The following is an 18214-nucleotide window of genomic DNA, read 5'->3' as shown; positions in this document are numbered from 1 at the left end:
AAGACTGGAATAAAGCTAATGCTGTACCAATATTTTAAAAGTGTAAAAGAGATGACCCAGCTAATTACAAGAGTGTCAGTCTAACATCAATACTGACCAAGATAATGGAGCAACCGATACTGGATTTCATTAATAAAGAATTAAAGGAGGGTAGTATAATTAGTACCCGTTAACAATGGTTTAGAGAAAACAGATCCTATCAAACTAACTGGATATCCTTACTGGATGAGATCAAAAGTTTGGTTGGAACTAAATTATTGATGTAATATACCTAGACTTCTGTAAGATGTATGACTTGGTTCAGCACAATATTTTGACTAAAAAACTAGAATAATACAAAATAAACACGGCATACATTAAATAGATTAAAAATGCTGATTGTAAATGAGGAACCATGGTCGAGTGGATTTATTTCTAGCAGGTTCCCGCAAGGATTCGGTCTTGTGCTATTTAACATTCTTATCAATGACCTAGAAGAGAATATAAAATCATCACTGATAAAGTTTGCAGTTGCCACAAAGATTAAGGGTGGTGGTAACTAATGAAGTGTCAGTAGATTCAGGCTCCATCACTGGCAGTCTGGGAAGTTTTCCCAGCCCTGGCTGGAGGGTTATTTCCTGTTCCACAAAGAGGGGAAGTTCCATTCCCAACTCCAGTGCCTTGAAATTAGGCCCTATCTGACATTACATCCCATATTCAGCGAAGTGGTATGATTATAATATGATTAGGACATAATTATGATGCATTTTGTGCAAGATGAGTCATGTATGATGTCATTGAAAAGTTATGATTTGCTGAATATGATTATCCTATTTGTGTGCATGGATCATGTCTGTATCTGAAGTTATGGATATTGACTATGTATCTGTATTTCAAATGTGCTTACTCTGGGTAACACCCACAACTGCAGGTTTCAGAGTAGCAGCCGTGTTAGTCTGTATTCGCAAAAAGAAAAAGAGTACTTGTGGCACCTTAGAGACTAACCAATTTATTTGAGCATAAGCTCCACTGAATGCATCCGATGAAGTGAGCTGTAGCTCACAAAAGCTTATGCTCAAATAAATCTGTTAGTTTCTAAGGTGCCACAAGTACTCCTTTTCTTTTTACCCACAACTAGCCTTTCAGGTACAACAATGAAGAAGCCAGACAGTGCTGATGGCTCATCAACAAAGACAATGGGCCATGGAAGAGCTTAGCCTTCCTGTGAATGTTTCAGCCAGCCTATGTGTCATGGCTACTATGACTCATCAGGGAATGCTAGGGCATGTGACCAGACCACATGACACTGAACTCCATTTTGATACCTGTATTTTTCCACAAACTGGACTGGGAACTGAGTTTGGAACAAAGGGGTCCCACCATATGGAAAAGCTACAAAAGGTGGGGTGTGACATCATCTCTTGGCCCCATTCCCCACACAAGAGAAATCCTGGAAACACCTGAGGAACAAAGACTGAACTGGGGGAAGTGCTGGTGCCAGGGCAAAGGGATTTCTAGCTTGTGTATGGAAACTTGGTGGACTGCTTGTATCATCAGTTAGCGTGAGAAATTGCTAATTGAAATTCTGTCCATTTAGTATGTTAGGCTTAGTTTGAGTTTTTGGTTATTTGCTAAGTAATCTGCTTTGATCTGTTTGCTACCACTTATAATCACTTAAAATCTATCTTTCTGTAGTTAATAAACTTGTTTTATGCTTTATCTTAAACAGTGTATTTTCAGTGAAGTGTCTGGGGAAATTCTCAGCTTGGTTAACACAAGTTTGTTGTGCGTATCTTTCCCATATTAAGGGGAAGGCGAACTATATTTATGAACTTACATTATACAGATCCCTGTGCACTATGAGATGATATAATTCTGGATTTATACTACAGCAGATGTGCAAGGATGGGGAGCTGGGAAATTGATTGCTGTCCTCTATCTGTCCTTGAGTGGCTTAGGTAAAGCACTCAGGTAACTTAGTTGGGTGTATGGCACCACCTGCTGTCATGTTGGGTGATAACAGGGCCTGGAGAGGCTGGCTGAATCTCCAGCAAAGCAGTGTGACAAGGGCCAGCCCAGCTTGAGGGTTAGAGGGCACACTGGTTCCCAGGACCGCCCCCCCCAGACTGCACCCCAGGGGTGACAACCCATCACACCCTAGATTACACAAGCCTCAGCAGGTTTGTCACATCCTGTCCCCTCCCTTTCTCCACCCTAGATATTTCCTGCCTACCACCACCTCTAGCAGCTCCCACCCTCCTATGCATTTACTGCTCCTCTCCTTCCAAGCAGAGCCCATCACCACCTCCCTGATAATCCCTTACCTGAGTCAGCTCCATTGCAGCCATTTCCTTCCCCCTGGGAGGACAGGATGATCTGGAGCAAAATGTGGATGTTATTCTGTAGCCTGCCGGGGAGAGAAGGGCAATGTGAGAGAATTCAGACGGGGCTTTTGTCTGTTCCACAAGCCAATTCCCCCCCAGGATTTTTCCCTGCTAATGGACATCCTAGGTTCCACCACACTGTGAAGCACAGAGTGACCTTATTCCAGTACAGGCCTAGCCCCCTCCCACCAGGGTGGAACCTTCTAAGACATGGTGAAACCCTTCCAGTAACAGAGTCTCTGTTTCACTTATCAAGTTTGCGGATGATACCAAGATGGGAGGATTGCAAGAGATTTGGAGGGTACGATTAAAATTCAAAATGATTTGGACAAGCTGGAGAAATGGTCTGAAGTAAACAGGATGAAATTCAATAAGGACAAATATAAAGTAATCCACCTGGGAAGGAACAATGAGTTGCACACATACAAAATGGGAAATGAGTGCCTAGGAAGGAGTACTGCGGAAAGGGATCAGGGGGGTCATAGTGGATTACAAGGTAAATATGAGTCAACAGTGTAACACTGTTGCAAAAAAAGCAAACATAATTCTGGGATGTATTAGCAGGAGTATTATAAGCAAGACACGAGAAGTAATTCTTCTGCTCTACTCTGTGCTGATTAGGTCTCAACTGGAGTATTGTGTCCAGATCTGGGCGCCACAATTCAGGAAAGATGTGGAGAAAGTCCAAAGAAGAGCAACAGAAATGATTAAAGGCCTTGAAAACATGACCTATGAGGGAAGATTGAAAAAGTTGGGTTTGTTTAGTCTGGAGAAGAGAAGACTGAGAGGGGACATGATCACAGTTTTCCAGTACATAAAAGTTTGTTACAAAGAGGAGGGAGAAAAATTGTTCTTCTTACATTCTGAGGATAGGATAAGCAGCAATGGGCTTAAATTGCAGCAAGGGTGCTTTAGGTTGGAGATTAGGAAAACCTTCCTACCTAGCACTGGAATAAAGTGCCTAGGGAGGTTGTGGAATCTCCATCATTGGGGATTTTTAAGAACAGGCTGAACAAACACCTGTCAGGGATGGTCTGGATAATACTTAGTCCTGCCTTGAGTGCAGGGGACTGGACAAGATGACCTCTCAAGGTCCCTTCCAGTTCTATGATTCTATAAACAAAAGGTCAGAGAAGAGCAGAATCAAAGAGGTCACTATGTGGGATTCTCCCTGTCATTGTCCCCAAGGACAATGTCCCCAAGGCAGCTGTCTCAGGTTTAAAAAGTTGTTTGATGCTCCAGCCTTTATACAATCTCTCCTGGGAGTGCCCCCTTTCATGGGCTGGTTTTAGCTTATGACAAGCGTGACCCTGGGGGCTCTGAGACTGGGCCTTCTTGCCTCAGCACACCTTGTTTCTTTCTGTGGCTCCCCAGTGAGACCAAATGAGTAGATACTCCTGATAGAGACTGTGAACATAAGAACAGCCCACTGCGTCAGAACAATGGTCCATCTAGTTCAGTGGCCAATGCCAGGGGCTTCTAGCAAACAGGGGGCTAGGGACACCATCCTTCCTATCTTGCCTGTGACACTGGCAGATGGGATGTTAGCTCTTGCAAAAGCCCCCATGTCTTAATTGAACATGGACAAATGCAGAGCTGGAATCAGTCTGGCTCACCTGTGTTAGTATTGTTAAAACAGGTATTAGAATGGTAAGAATGTGTTTAGACGTTATTGAATGCTTGTGAGTTGCTGCCTGGGTTAATATCTGACTAGTTGCATCGTGAGCCTCTGTGGCTCTGTAAATCACCAGACAGGAGAGAGACTTTACCTGTGTGAAGTGCTGATTGTCAATGGAATGCATGACACCCTGCCAGGCAGGAAAGGTCCATCAACACCAGATAGACTATTATGGGATGTTAAAGAAGGCAAAAGACTGTTGTTGTGCTCTTGACTTCCCATTAGCTGAGTTTGCAGCTCAGAGCACATGGCAGGAAGGGGATTAAAAAACCCCATACAGAAGGAACAGATTATCTGAATGCTGCTTGGACTCTGGGGGGCAAAGTTTCTAGGCATAAGCAAGAAATCCCCAGCTGCTTAGCCTGGGTTAGTCCTAAAGGGTTTGTAGAGCTTGCTTATTATAGAAGCTTCTATTATCTTTTGAAATTTAAGACTGTAACTTGTCTGCATCTATATGATGACCTGCTTTAACTTTGTAAACAACTTTTGTTTTCTTTTTGATAATCTTAATACAGGTTATTACAGGACTGGCTACAAGTGTTGTCTTTCTTGTGAGATCGAAGATTCAATTGACCTAAGTAAGTGACTGGTCCTTTGGGACTGGCAATAACCTGAACATTGCTGTGATTCGTGGTGAAAGGCAGTGGTTCTCAACCAGCAGTCTGCGGTTCCCTGGGGGGCCGCTAGCAGCTTTCAGGGGGCGGCCAAGCAAGGCCAGCATTGTGAAGTGAGCTGTAGCTCACGAAAGCTTATGCTCAAATAAATTGGTTAGTCTCTAAGGTGCCACAAGTACTCCTTTTCTTTTTGCGAATACAGACTAACACGGCTGTTACTCTGAAACCTGCCATTAGATTCACTGAGGCCCAGGGCAGAAAGCTGAAGTCCCAGCGCGTGGGGCTGAAGTCCAGGGCCCTGAGCCCCACCCCCCGGGGCTGAAGCCAAAGCCTAAGCAATGTAGCTTTGTGGGGGCCCCAGGCAGTTGCCTTGCTTGCTATCCCCTAACGCCAGCCCTGGCTTTTATATGCAGAAAACCAGTTATTGTGGAGTTTTTATAGCATGTTGGGGGGGGGCTCAGAAAGAAAAAGGTTGAGAACTCCTGGTGGAAGGGACCATCTGTCACAAAAGTGAGCTCACCTGCATGGTGAGATCTATGGGATGATCCAAGGGGACTGTCCGTGATTCCATGTTACATGCTGCTACAGTGCATGAAGCGTTTACACTTGATACTTGGTTGGTGAAATCTACATATCGACCTCACAACCAATTTGGGGTTTGTGTCGTCCTTCTTACCAGTCTGCCTGAGGCTGGTGCTCCTGCTCTCGGGTTACTGAAGACAGCGTTACAGAGACTTATGGGTGCAACGCCACCAGCAGCAATTTGCAGGAATGTAGAGCAGGCTTTACGGTGACACAGTGTGGGCCAAATGGTCTATGGCAGGGGGGACCAACCTGAGCCTGAGAAGGAGCCAGAATTTACCAATGTACATTGCCAAAGAGCCACAGGAATACATCATTAGCTCCCCACCCGCTCCCAACGCCTCCCACCCACCAGCCACTCTTCCCTCCCCAACAGCTGTGTCGTGGCACATAGGAGGCTCTGGGGGGAGCGGGCAGGAAGGGCTAGAGTGCGGGCAGGGCCCGTGGCAGAGCCAGGGGTTGAGCAGCGAGCACCCCCCGGCACACTGGAAAGTTGGCATCTGTAGCTCCAGCCCCAGAGTGGATGCCTAGACAGGGAGCCGCAGATTAACTTCTGAAGAGCCGCATGGGGCTCTGGAGCCCCAGGTTGGCCACCCCTGGTCTGTGGGCTCATCCAAGCTCCAGTTCTCCTCCAGTGCACATCAGCATCCCAGCAACCTTCAGGGAGGGTCAAGGCTGACACTCCCTCAGTGATGATGGATCTCCAGCATAGCATCACCCGTGCCCCATGACCCACCTTGTCTCCTGAGACACAGGTGAGTGACAGAGGGTGCACAATGGATCCTGGGGGGGGAGGGGTAGGGAAAGGGATAACAACACACACTTTCTGGGGGTCACCCCTCAGGAAATGAAGGGGACAGGCATTGTGGTGGCAGTAAAGGGGGAGGGGAGGGAGTGGGAGAAGCACCCTCAAAGGCAATGCTGCCAGTGGGTCACCCCACCACATCAGGCATGAGGCTGATAGGGGGCCATTCCCTGGGCCAGGGTGCCTCTGAAGGGCTATATAAAACCCACGCTGGCACAGAAGGGGTTAAACTGCCACTGTAGTCTAGACTGGCCCAGCTCCTCCACACCTGCAAACCATGTCAGGACTGGAGCAGGAGTTAACAGGAGACACCTACTCTACTCAGAGGGGAGCAACCCTGGGAAGGGAACCATCTGTGAAGCATCTCCAGCCCCAAAGAGAGGGCTGGCAGTATTCGGGGCTCTGGCCTTCACAGAGGGAGGGTGGAGATACCCGGAGCTCAAAGGGGGAGCAGGCTGAAACTTGTGCTGGAGACCCAGTCAACTCTGAAGGGGACTGAGAGGCTCCAAGCGCCCCCAGAAGTAAAAGGGGCCCATAGTCTGAGGGGATCTGTCCAAAGTTCCCACCTCCATTTCTTTTCTTTTGTTCCTTTATTTACCCTTGTTTGCTGACAGTTGGCTCTTTTGCTATTTCATCTGGTACCCTGAGAGAGGAAGAAAGTGCCCCAAGGCCTCAGCCAGAGGGTTGAGCCCTGACGCACTCCTGGCTTAGATGTTCTCTGCCAGTCAGGAAGGGGTAGCAACGAGGGAAGACTGGTAGCTGAGAGTTGGGAGGGTGAAGAGGTTTGGGTGTATGGTGCAGGTAGAAGCAGCTGGGACTGGGCAATCTCCATGGGGGACACTTGCTCCTCCTGTGCCCCTTCCGCACCCTCTTGCGCGTAGAGAATGACCACCCTCTCCCCACCCCCAGAGGGAGCCATGTCTCAGGACTCTCCCAAGTTGCACCCACTAACTCTCTTCCCATTTGGGGTATTGCTTGGGGCAACAATTTCCCACCAAGATGAACCCGGCTGGCTGCCAGCTGTTCTGGTGCCACAGGGGCCTCTAGTGGGTTAAAGGCAGAACTACAGCACTTCTCGGGGCAGAACGTATCTTCTTCATGCAAAAGAAAAAAAAAGAAATTCTGCGCTGGACACGAATTCTGCGTGTACACAGTGCTGCAGAATTCCCACATGAGTAACTCACACCCTGCACAAACATAGCCTGCTCACTCCCATCTCTTCTCCCTGTGTCTCCGAGTCCCAGAGCTGCTGCTGTCGTTAATGCACACAGGCTTTCACTCCCATTAGTGCTGGCAAGACCCAATCCAGTGACAGGACTGAACCCTTATTTTCCAAAAACATGGGACAGTCTCAGCCGAGGGGGAGGAGACAGTGGGAGGGGGTACAACGGGAAAAGAGTTGTTGTAGCCATGTAGGTCCCCGGATATCAAAGAGAGGTATTTTTAATTGGTCCTAAAAATTACCTCATCCACCTTGTCTCTCTAAGAGATCTGAAGGTGGCAGAAGGAGAAAAACAGGAAGACAGAGCTCAGGACTCTAAACCAAACATTTTCAAGCCCCTGGAAGAAACAACATTTCCCTTCTGCCCCTGGGTATGCTTCTGTCCTGTATGAGGGACCACCCCACTCCTCTCACAGCAGCAAGGGGAGACTGCAGCCAGCCCAGATGGTCCTTCCCCATCCTGGAATGTGTGTTGTGAGGAAGTGTGTGTGTGGTGGGTACACAGGCTGGGTCCTCAAACTGCTAGATCCTTCTACAGTCTGGAAAGCCAGGTCAACTCCAGCACAGCAGGGCTGTCAGCAGGGGTAGCAGTTGTGGGGCTAGGCTTCTGCTCCGTCTAGGTCCCATGGCAGATGGCTCTGGTAGCATCAAGTGGGTCCAGGGGAAGGTTGGGGTAGTGTCCGAGATCAGGGTGAGGATTGTAGAGGGGGTCTATACCTAGGAATGGGGGGTGGAATTCACCTCCCCACCCTGCTGCAGAGCCCAGCAACCAGGGATTTATCCAGTGAAGTGGATGACACTGAGCCAGCCACTGAAAGATCCTTGTGCCTTAGGTTCCACACCGGCCAAAGCAGTTTACTAGCACTCCCTCCTCAGACTGCCAGGGACAGCCAGGGATAATTAGTGGGTTATGGGAATTGTAAAATGACAATTCATTAAGAACTAGGATACGAGTGCGTGTTATTAAATCCCCAGACACCCACCAATCCCCGCACTTCTTCCAATGAGCTGTAAATAGCGAAGAGATTCTGCTACTGATCCTGCAGTGAGTTTCTGCCCCTCCCCACTTTCTATAGCAGCACTTTTAAGAACAGGCCAGGGAAACATGTAAATACCTTGAACCAAGTTCCAGAAGCCGCTGAGCATGGACAAGTCGGTATAACCTAATCTGGAACTTTATATAGTAAAATGCCTTATTCGTAGCCCTATGGCGATTGCTGAGTGTCACTACAGGGCAGAATTAAGCTTGGGTGCCTTAGGTGTGAATTTCCATCCCCTAGCATATTCTGATGGCTGTTAAGTGGGTTTGGGAAAATTCAGTTTGTCTATTTCTTTTTTCAGTTTCAAGAGATGATATCAATATTTATTTTAAGTCCTTTTTTTAATGTTTACAATTTCATTGTTCAGAGCGGTGGGAAGTTATGGGGATGGTCAGACAATTATTTAATTACAGTAAATGTTGAGATTCCAAAAGCCAAATCATAACATTGTACAAAACAAATTGTCAGTGTCACATGCAAAATATACAGTGTAAATCAAACTTGACACTCTCCAGAGGCATTTCTGTATTTTACGTATATAAATATACTTTCATCTCTGTGTGTACAGTGAAATCAACATTTACTGCAATTTATTCATAAAAATCCAATCCTTTCAAACATAATTTTAAGTAATGAAGTACTTGAATTCTTTCACTTCCTGGACTGTAATGCTTGCTTTGAGGATAATTACACCCTCCCTGTGATGTATTTGACTCTCAGTACCATAACCCCATCGTGAAGTAGCTCCTGTCTGGGAGCTCTGCTGAGGCCAGCGGCATTATGATCAGAAGGTGACACTCTGATGCATGAGCAGAGACACATGGGGGAGGGTGGAGGATGAGGTAACATGGAGGCCAGCAGGGTTGAACATGGCCCTACAGAGCGTGGGGAGCAAACTCCCTCTCAGCCTCTTCTCTCCCCCACCTCCCAGAGTCAGTAACTCTGATAAATCGTTCCCTGAAATCTAAATAGCCCCAGGATGTGAGACAGTGATTAGCGCACGCACATGCCTTAGGGGCTGTAAGTCAGTAACTGTCAGTAACTCAGCACCACCCCCTGCCTGGGTGAGGGGGATGAAGAACTGTAGTAGAAATGGATTAGGCTGGGAGTGAGCACAGCTGATGTGGGACTGGGAACAAAGTTGACCAAGAGGCCAGAACTTATGGGCGGGTTGGGACTAGAAGTCAACAGGACTGGGTAGAGGCACTTCTGTGTAATTTCCCCGTTTACCATCCTGCCATGTATTTAATTTAGAAACTTTTCATTCACATTTAAATACATTGGAACTAAGCTTTGTTGATGCATTTTCATTTACAGTGGTACAGTTTTAATTAGGTGCTTAATCAGATGCTTATGAACACCAGAGATTCTCAAACTGGGGGTCGGGAAGTTATTACATGGGGGGAGGGGGGTTGCAAGCTGTCAGCTTCCACCCCAAACCTCACTTTGCCTCCAGCATTTATAATGGTGTCAAATATATAAAGAAGTGTTTTTAATTTACGCAGGGGGGTCGCCCTCTGAGGCTTGCTGTGTGAAAGGGGTCACCAGAATGAGTTTGAGAACCACTAAGACACAAAGCAGTCAATAATTGGTGTGCTTTCATTAATGAACTTCAGAGTAACAGCCGTGTTAGTCTGTATTCACAAAAAAAGAAAAGGAGTACTTGTGGCACCTTAGAGACTAACCAATTTATTTGAGCATAAGCTTTCGTGAGCTACAGCCCACTTCATCAGGTGCATACTGTGGAAAATACAGAAGATGTTTTTATACACACAGACCATGAAAAAAATGGGTGTTTATCACTACAAAAGGTTTTCTCTCCCCCCACCCTACTCTCCTGCTGGTAATAGCTTATCTAAAGTGATCACTCTCCTTACAATGTGTATGATAATCAAGGTGGGCCATTTCCAGCACAAATCCAGGGTTTAACAAGAACATCTGAGGAACAGTGTGTGTATGTGTGGGGGGGGAGAATAAACAAAGGGAAATAGGTTACTTTTTATAATGATTCAACCATTCCCGGTCTCTATTCAAGCCTAAGTTAATTGTATCCAATTTGCAAATTAATTCCAATTCAGCAGTCTCTCGTTGGAGTCTGTTTTCGAAGTTTTTTTGTTGAAGGATAGTCACTTTGAGATCAGAAATCGAGTGACCAGAGAGACTGAAGTGTTCTCCGACTGGTTTATGAATAATTCTTGACATCTGATTTGTGTCCATTTATTCTTTTACGTCGAGACTGTCCAGTCTGACCAATGTACATGGCAGAGGGGCATTGCTGGCACATATCACATTGGTGGATGTGCAGGTGAACGAGCCTCTGATAGTGTGGCTGATGTTCTTAGGCCCTGTGATGGTGTCCCCTGAATAGATATGTGGGCACAGTTGGCAACGGGCTTTGTTGCAAGGATAGGTTCCTGGGTTAGTGGTTCTGTTGTGTGGTATGTGGTTGCTGGTGAGCTGTCTGTAGGCAAGGACATGTCTGATATGTGGGCACAGTTGGCAATGTCCCAAATACAAAATCCCAGATACACCTCCAACACCGCATCCCTTCCCCCACCTCCACACTGTCTATCACCCCCTTCCCCCGTCTCCACATGGCTTTTCTCAGCCTATTGCAAACAGCTCCTTCCAGCCTTCAGCACTATAAATAAAGAAAACATGGTGTTACAAAACGTAGCTCCTGCCAGAGAAACCCAATCTCCTTCTGTGAGAAGGTAACTAATTTTTTGGACACAGGAAATGCAGTAGCTCTCATCTACTTGGATGTCAGGAATTTCCACAGGGGAAACTATTCGTTAAACTAGAGAAGATGGGGATTAATACGAGAACTGAAAGGTCGACAAGGAATTGGTTACATGTTTTGAGATCAGGAAGGTGCCGCTTTTTAATTAAGTAATTCACAATTTGTTCTGGGAATCCCAGTGATGTGAGAGACCAAAAGCATCAGATTAAAAGGGGGTCATACTGAACAGTGTGTTGTCAGGGTGGAGGGAGGTTACTAGTGGAATTCCTCAGAGATCAGTCCTGGGACCAATCTTATTCAACATTTTTATTAGTGACCTTGGCACAAAAAGTGGGAGTGTGACACAAAGCCGGGAGGGACTGCCAATATGGAGGAGGACAGGAATATCTGCATGACCTTGAAAGCTGGAGTAATAGAAATGGGATGAAAATTAATAGTGCAATAATTTTTGCAATAAGTACTGTAATACAAGGCACCAATGAGACCTCATCTGGAATACTGTGAGCAATGCTGCTCACCCATGTTTTAGAAGAATGAATTCAAAGTGGAACAGGTGCAGAGAAGGGCTACTAGGATGATCCGAGGAATGGAAAAATCTGCCTTATGAGAGGCATCTCAAAGAGCTTGGCTTCTTTAGCCTAACCAAAAGAAGGCTGAGGGGAGATAGGATTGCTCTCTATAAATACATCAGAAGGATAAATACCAGGGAAGGAGAGGAGTTATTTAGGTTAAGCACCAATTTTGGCACTAGAAAAAATGGATATTGGTCATCAATAAGTTTTGGCTTGAAATTAGGCAAAGGTTTCTAACCATCAGAGTGAAGTTGTGGAACAACCTCCCAAGGGATGCAGTGGGAGCAAAAAGCCTAACTGGCTTCAAGACTGAGCTTGATACCTTTCTGGAGGGATTGGTACGATGGGACTGCCTCCAATGGCAGGTAGCCTATCTCCAAAGGACAGTGATGGGACACTAGATGGGCAGGGCTCTGAGTTACTACAGAGAATTCTCTCCCAGGTGTCTGGCTGCTGGGTCTTGCCCACATGTTCAGGGTCTAACTGATTGCCATGTTTGGGATGGGAAGGAATTTTGCCCAGACTCAGATTGGCAGAGACCCTGGGGTTGGGCTGTTTTTTTTTTTTGCCTTCCTCTGCAGCTTGGGGCACGGCATGGGTCATTTGCAGGTTTAAACTAGTGTAAATGGTGGATTTTTTTGTAACTTGAAGCCAAGTTACAAAATAATGATTTGAGGACTTCATTAACTCAGCCCGAGGTTAGGAGTCTATTACAGGAGTGGGTGAGTGAGGTTCTGTGGCTTGCGATGTGCAAGACATCAGACTAGATGATCATGATTGGTCCCTTCTGGCCTTAAAGTCTGTGAGCCTATAAACTATGCTTTGCGTTGCAGAGACAGTAATGGAGACCAGGGCCGCATCGAGCTGCGCATGGCAGAGAACCTGATTGAGATCAGCACCCCCATTGTCCTGGGCGCTACACATACAGAGAGGGACAGTCCTTGCACCAAAGAGATCATAATCCAAGCAGACAATAGGTAGGAGGAAGACAGAGAGGGGATGTGACTTCCCCAAGGTCAACAAGCAGGTCAGTGACAGAGCCAGGAACAGACCCCAGTAACTCTAGAGCCCAGTCACCTGCAGCTTGGAAAGGTCCCCAGACCCCATTGTTTTAGGCTGCAGGAAGAGGTGGTTTGTCCATGGATGCACGGGCTGTCTTGGCAGGGCAGCTCAGCTGCAGTCACTGCACGCAGCTGGTGGGGGACGTGTCATGGGTCAGGAAAAGTCAGTGTCCAGTCCTGGGGGGCTGTGCTCCTGGCTTATACCTCCAACACTCACGGCTGCCCCTCTGTTACCAGCTGCACTGTTCAGCCAGCCCCTGGCCTCAGTGAGGTCACTATTCCCCCCACCGCCGCAAGCCTTCAAACTGGGACATGGTGCACCAGTGCCAATCAGAGTGCACTCGTGTAAATTCTGTCTACACTACGGGTTTTCACCAGTGCCTAAAACACCAGTGTGGCAGAGACCTTCAGTACCCACAACAGCAGTACGGCGGCACTAGAACTGGGATCTATTTCTAGCTCTCTCACGGACAGCCTGGGTGACCTTGGACACGTCAATGTTTCTCCTCCCAACTTTAGTCTATTCACCCAGCTGCCCACTCCCTGGGGTCTCCTCTCTCTCCAGAGCTGCTCACCACTAAAATCTGTGTGGGTGTCACCAGAGCTAAGGTAGTTGAGTTCTGAAACAGGCTCACAAGGGTGGCTGTGGAGGTTGTTAAGAACAGGGAGGAGAAACCTGTGTCAAGGATGATCTACATATACTTGGCCCTGTCTTGGCAGAGAGAGCTGGACTTGATGACATCTTGAGGTCCTGTCCAGCCCTACATTTCTATGATGCTATGCAATATATATGTACAAAACCACAACATACAGAAAAATCCCCACCGCAACATAATGTCAGGCAATTCAGCTCCCCCCGCTCCTCCCCCCAAAAACCCATACACTCCACAACATCAAATGACCAAATACAAAGGAGATCAAAGCAACACAATGCAAACTAATACAACCTAGGACAAAAGTACACTCCACAAAAGAACTCAGCTCAAAACAAACCACAACACAGGCACAAACCAACCTGAGAGAAAACAATGTACCATAAAACTATGCAACACAGCATGGTGTGATAACAGTTCCAAATGGCACAAAGCAAAACAGCTCAGGGTAGAACACGGCACAGCACAAAACAGAATTAGTTCAACGTAGGCATTGAGAGGTCGTCTACTCAAGCCTCGTGTAATGAGACAGCACCAAGTATCCCTAGACATTCCCAGACTGGTGTACCTCTAACCTGCCTTCAATATACTTCTATGATGGTGCGATCTCTGATCGTTACAGTTCATCAACTCAGCAGGCAGGCATGGGCAGCAATTCACTTGTCCTGTTGCCTTGACTGAGAAAGGTTTCTGATCAAAGGGAGCATAGATTCCAGCAAGTTCGTGCGGTAATATCTCATTGGAGATGAAAGGGCTTGTTCAGAAAGAGGTTTTGACATCTGCAGGGTAAGGATGAGCCAAATGGGTTTGTCTCCATGCAGGTATATTTTAGTCTCTGGGGGCTAGGTAGAAAGGAGAGAGAAGTATTTGGGATTTCCTATTTACCTTCCTCAGGGTGATCTATGCTCACCTGAAATTTTTTATGGCAGAAGCAGTTCCTATCAAAGGTAAATGATGCAGTGCTAAGAGTAATTCAGGGAATCCCAGCAGCAGATAAGACAAATTTGTGAACTGCTACGACACTTCATGCAGCCAGACACACTGATAAGGGATTCTTTGTTAAAAAAAAAAAAAGCCTCTCTGCCCCCCCCCACCCTATTTTTACAAACACTCGTGTCTCAGTCCACCAGGGTAACTGTGACCCGCTCTGTCCCTGCCTGTGCCGGGGTTTTGCCCTCTGGCACCATCTGGCAGCGCCTTTCCCCTGGGCTTAACCCCGGCTCCTTTCCCCCGATCCCTGATTTTGCCCCTCAGCCCCTATCCTAACCCTGCCTCCAGCTGCTTGACACCCCCACTCCCCCCAGGCAATTTCCACGCCCTGCTCAGACCCTGGCCAACCCCCTTTGCCCCATTTTAACCCCTGTAAAAAGCAGTCCGTGCAATCTGATGCCAAGTATGGGCAGGGTGAAGGGCAGTGGCTTCAGAAGATGTTACTGAGCATGCTCAGTCAGTTCATGTGGGCATGCTCAGTACATCCTAAGTAGCAAATTAAGACGGAGAGCAGTTTTACACACTACACCTCCTCGGGCACCAGTCCAAGGTCTGGCATCCTCCCACGGTCCTACAGCCTGGCTCCAGCCCAGGCCCAGACATCTACACTGCAATTAAACAGCCCCTTTGCCCGAGCCCTGTGAGCCTGAGTCAGCTGGCATGGGCCAGCTGTGGGTTTTTAATGGCAGGGTGGACATACCCTTGGTGTGTGCAGCACCTGTCACAATGGGGACCCTGATCTTGGTCAGGGTTTGTGCAGGGCCCTGTACAACAGAGGACCTGATCTGAGATGGGGGTTTATGTAGCGCCTGGCAAAAGAGAGCTAAGTTCCCTCTAAGCTGTGCGGCCGCGGAGCAGCTTATCAAGGGCTGTGCAGTGCTCAGGGCTGCAGCAAGGAGAGATGTCTCTCCCCCAGCCCCAGACCTGCCATGGCAGGGAAAGACACTCTTCCCCAGCCCCATAGCTGCTGCAGCCAGGGATAGGTGCCTCTCCCCAGCCCTGGATCTGCCGGAGCAGGGAGAAATGCTCTCCCCCAGTCCCGTAGCTGCCAGGGAGAGGCACCTCTTGCCCAGCTGCAGCCCAAGAGCTGCCGCGGAAAGGGAGAAGCACCTTTCCCCCCCAACCCAGATGCTGCTGCAGGGAGAGAGTGCGGGGGTAGGGGGGGTGTCTGCACTCCCAGCCGGAGTCCTCACACCCCCTCCCGCCACATCCCGACCCTTGACCCCAGCCCTTCGTCCCCTCCCACACTCTGAAACCCTCAGCCCTACTCCCGTCACACATCTCCGCCATATTGAGACGCATAACAAAACTCATTCTACACATGCATGGGAAAAATGAGAGGGAACATCGAAAGAGGGTCTGTGATGTCAGTCGGGGTCTCTGCAGTGTGTGGCACAACGGGGACCCTGTTCTTGGACCCTGCAGCACCAGGCAGAAGGAGTGCCCCAAACTTGGTCAAGGTCTGTGCAGAACCCGGCACACTGGGGGCCCTGAGCTCAGTCCAGGTCAGAGCCATGTTTAGTACGATAGGAGCCATGACCTCAGTCACAGTTTGTGCCATATTTGTCACAATGCGGATCCAGCTCTTGGTCAGGGTCTGTGCAGAGCCTTCCACAATGGGGGGGCCTGATCTCTCGAGGTCTGTACCATCTCCAGCACCCCAGGGGCCCAGATCTCTGTCTGAGTTTGTACAGGGAGGGATTGGGGTGGGGAGGAGAGATACAGAGCCTGATCTGAGGGAGAGGGTGGGATTCCAAGCATCCGACTGGGGAGGTCTGGGAGCGAAGGTAACCCTGCAACCTCCAACATGGAGAAAGAGTCAGGCAACAGGTTCCCTCCAAAAAAGTAGAAGAGTCTGCAATTAAAACCCATGAGGAGCACCTCCAAAACAGTGAGGATTTCTTTTTAAATCAGAGCTGGATAATAATACGGGAAGTAGTAACATCTGATGTTTGAAATCTGTGTTTTGTAACAAAAAGAAAAGGCTTCAAATATAGAGAACTTTAGCATCCTTATCACAAGTTAGAGGAAAGTGGGAAAAGTTTGAGGAATTTTCTAGCAGGAGTTGACACAAGGGAAAGAGGTAAAATTTGAATGGATTTCAGGTCAAGCTAGAGAGTAAAGGGCAAAATTCACAAGGGTTTTACAGCAATCAATATTGAAAGTTGAGGAAAGGGCAACACCTGAGAAGGTTTGATGTTCTCAGATAATTAGATGGGAAAATCTCCAGGGATAATAAACCAGTGAGACACCTGGAGAGAAAAGCGGGAAGATTTTCAAGAATTTGATATCAGTATTTCAGAACTGAGGAGAAAATGGGGCACAAACGAAATATTTGCCAATAAAAGAGATGTTTCAGAGTAGCAGCCGTGTTAGTCTGTAATCGCAAAAGAAAAGGAGGACTTGTGGCACCTGAGAGACTTATGCTTATGCTCAAATAAATTTATTAGTCTCTCAGGTGCCACAAGTCCTCCTTTTCTTTTGCAATATAAGAGAGAAGCAACAACATCTGGGGAGATTTTATGTCACCAGTTCAAGAGAAAAGAGGGGAGATTTGAGGGGATTATACAGCGATATTCAACCAACAACAGAGTGGGATGGATTCTTCTTGCCCCACACTCACATGGCCGGCAGGGAGCCCTGGGTGATGTGGCTTTCACAGGGGAAAGGAGTGGGGCTAGAGTCAGACGGTCACTGGCTGTGGGGTCTGGCAATGTGACTAGCCGGCGGTGTCTTGGGGGGGTCGGGGGGCTGCTGGGTTGGGCAGGGTGGGGGCGGGGAAGTAGCGGGGGCTGGGAAACCGAGGACTGGGCCGTCTCCATGGGGGGGGCCCTTGCTCCTCCCTCCCCTTCCTGGGCCCCCCCAGCCCAGCCCAGCCCAGCCCCTGTCCCGGGGCTCTGCCCCCCTCTGCCCGTTTCAGAAATCACTCCGGGGAACGATTCCCCCCTAAACCGGGACAAGTCACTGCAGGTAAAGTGGGGGGGACACCCCCCCCCGGCGGAGATTTGAACTGGCCACGGGCGAAGTGGGGAGGAAACGGGGTCCGGGGGGGGGGGCAGAGCCCGTCTCAGGGAGGTGGGGGAAGGGGGGGGTCACCCGGGCTGCTGCCGGGAGAGAAAGGGGGCAGGGCGGGAGCGGGGGGGGCTGGTAAATCCGAGGGGATCTCAGCCCCCCCCTTTCCCTCCCCGCCCCTCGGGGGGCCCCGGCTCTTCCCCCCCCCCGGCCATGTCCGGGCTGCGCCGACATTTTCCCCCCGCCCCTTTCCCCAGGTCTCCCCCCGCCCGGCCCCACGCAGGGACCCCGGGGGGGCTGGTCCCCCCCCCGGACACTGGGGCAGCGTCACCGCCCGGCCCCGGGGCTCGCTCCGGTACCTGGAAGCTGCAGCTCCGCAGCGGGGCGGGCGGAGCCCGGGGCGGCTCCGTCGGGAGCGGGGCCCGGGCCGGGCCCGGGGGGTGGATGAAGGTCTCCCCGGCACAGACCCTTCGGCTCAGCCCCGCCCCACAGCAGCCGGTGAGCGGGTCACTTCCGCTCCCGGGAGAGTCAGGAACTACAACTCCCAGCCTGCCCCGGGGCGCGCTTCCGCCCTCTCCAGGCCAGGTAAGGGAGGGTTTCAGCAGGTGTTTCTGCGCATGCTCAGTGTGCGCCCCAGCAGGGTTTGCAGCCGGGCCCAGAGCGGGGGGGGGAGCACCTTGGGGGGGCCGGGAGAACAAAGCCCAGAGCCCGGGGGCGGGGCAGCTCCTCGGGGCGGGGCTCGGGCCAGACGCTGCCGGGACCCGGGAGCCCGGGCTGGGCAGCGGCTGCTCTCCCCCGCGGGGTCTGTGCTGGGGGGGCCCGTCATTAACCCCTCCGTGCCCGGCCGGGGGGGGGTTTCTCCAGCCGGGACCAGCCCCC

At 49.4% G+C, this 18214-nt stretch overlaps 1 protein-coding gene across 8 annotated transcripts in view; it reads right to left on the bottom strand.

The window, feature by feature from the left end:
• The window catches only part of LOC140904234 (uncharacterized), a 38333-nt gene extending 20506 nt beyond the window's left edge, over positions 1–17827 (bottom strand). For 5 of the 8 annotated variants that reach the window (XM_073326680.2, XM_073326682.2, XM_073326681.2 and 2 more), the window contains exons 1-2: positions 17695–17827; positions 2304–2386 (exon numbers count right to left, since the gene is read on the bottom strand). In XM_073326680.2, the coding sequence (XP_073182781.1) occupies positions 2304–2327 (24 nt within the window). In that variant the 5' untranslated portion in view covers positions 2328–2386; positions 17695–17827. The remainder of the gene's footprint in view (positions 1–2303; positions 2387–17694) is intronic. The other 3 variants (XM_078850941.1, XM_078850942.1, XM_073326683.2) reach the window with 2 other exon arrangements.
• Positions 17828–18214: the final 387 nt, after the last annotated feature.

This window comes from Lepidochelys kempii, chromosome 28, assembly GCF_965140285.1.
Source record: "Lepidochelys kempii isolate rLepKem1 chromosome 28, rLepKem1.hap1, whole genome shotgun sequence".
Classification (NCBI taxonomy): Eukaryota; Metazoa; Chordata; order Testudines; family Cheloniidae; genus Lepidochelys; species Lepidochelys kempii.
This window is presented reverse-complemented; position numbering and strand designations above follow the sequence as displayed.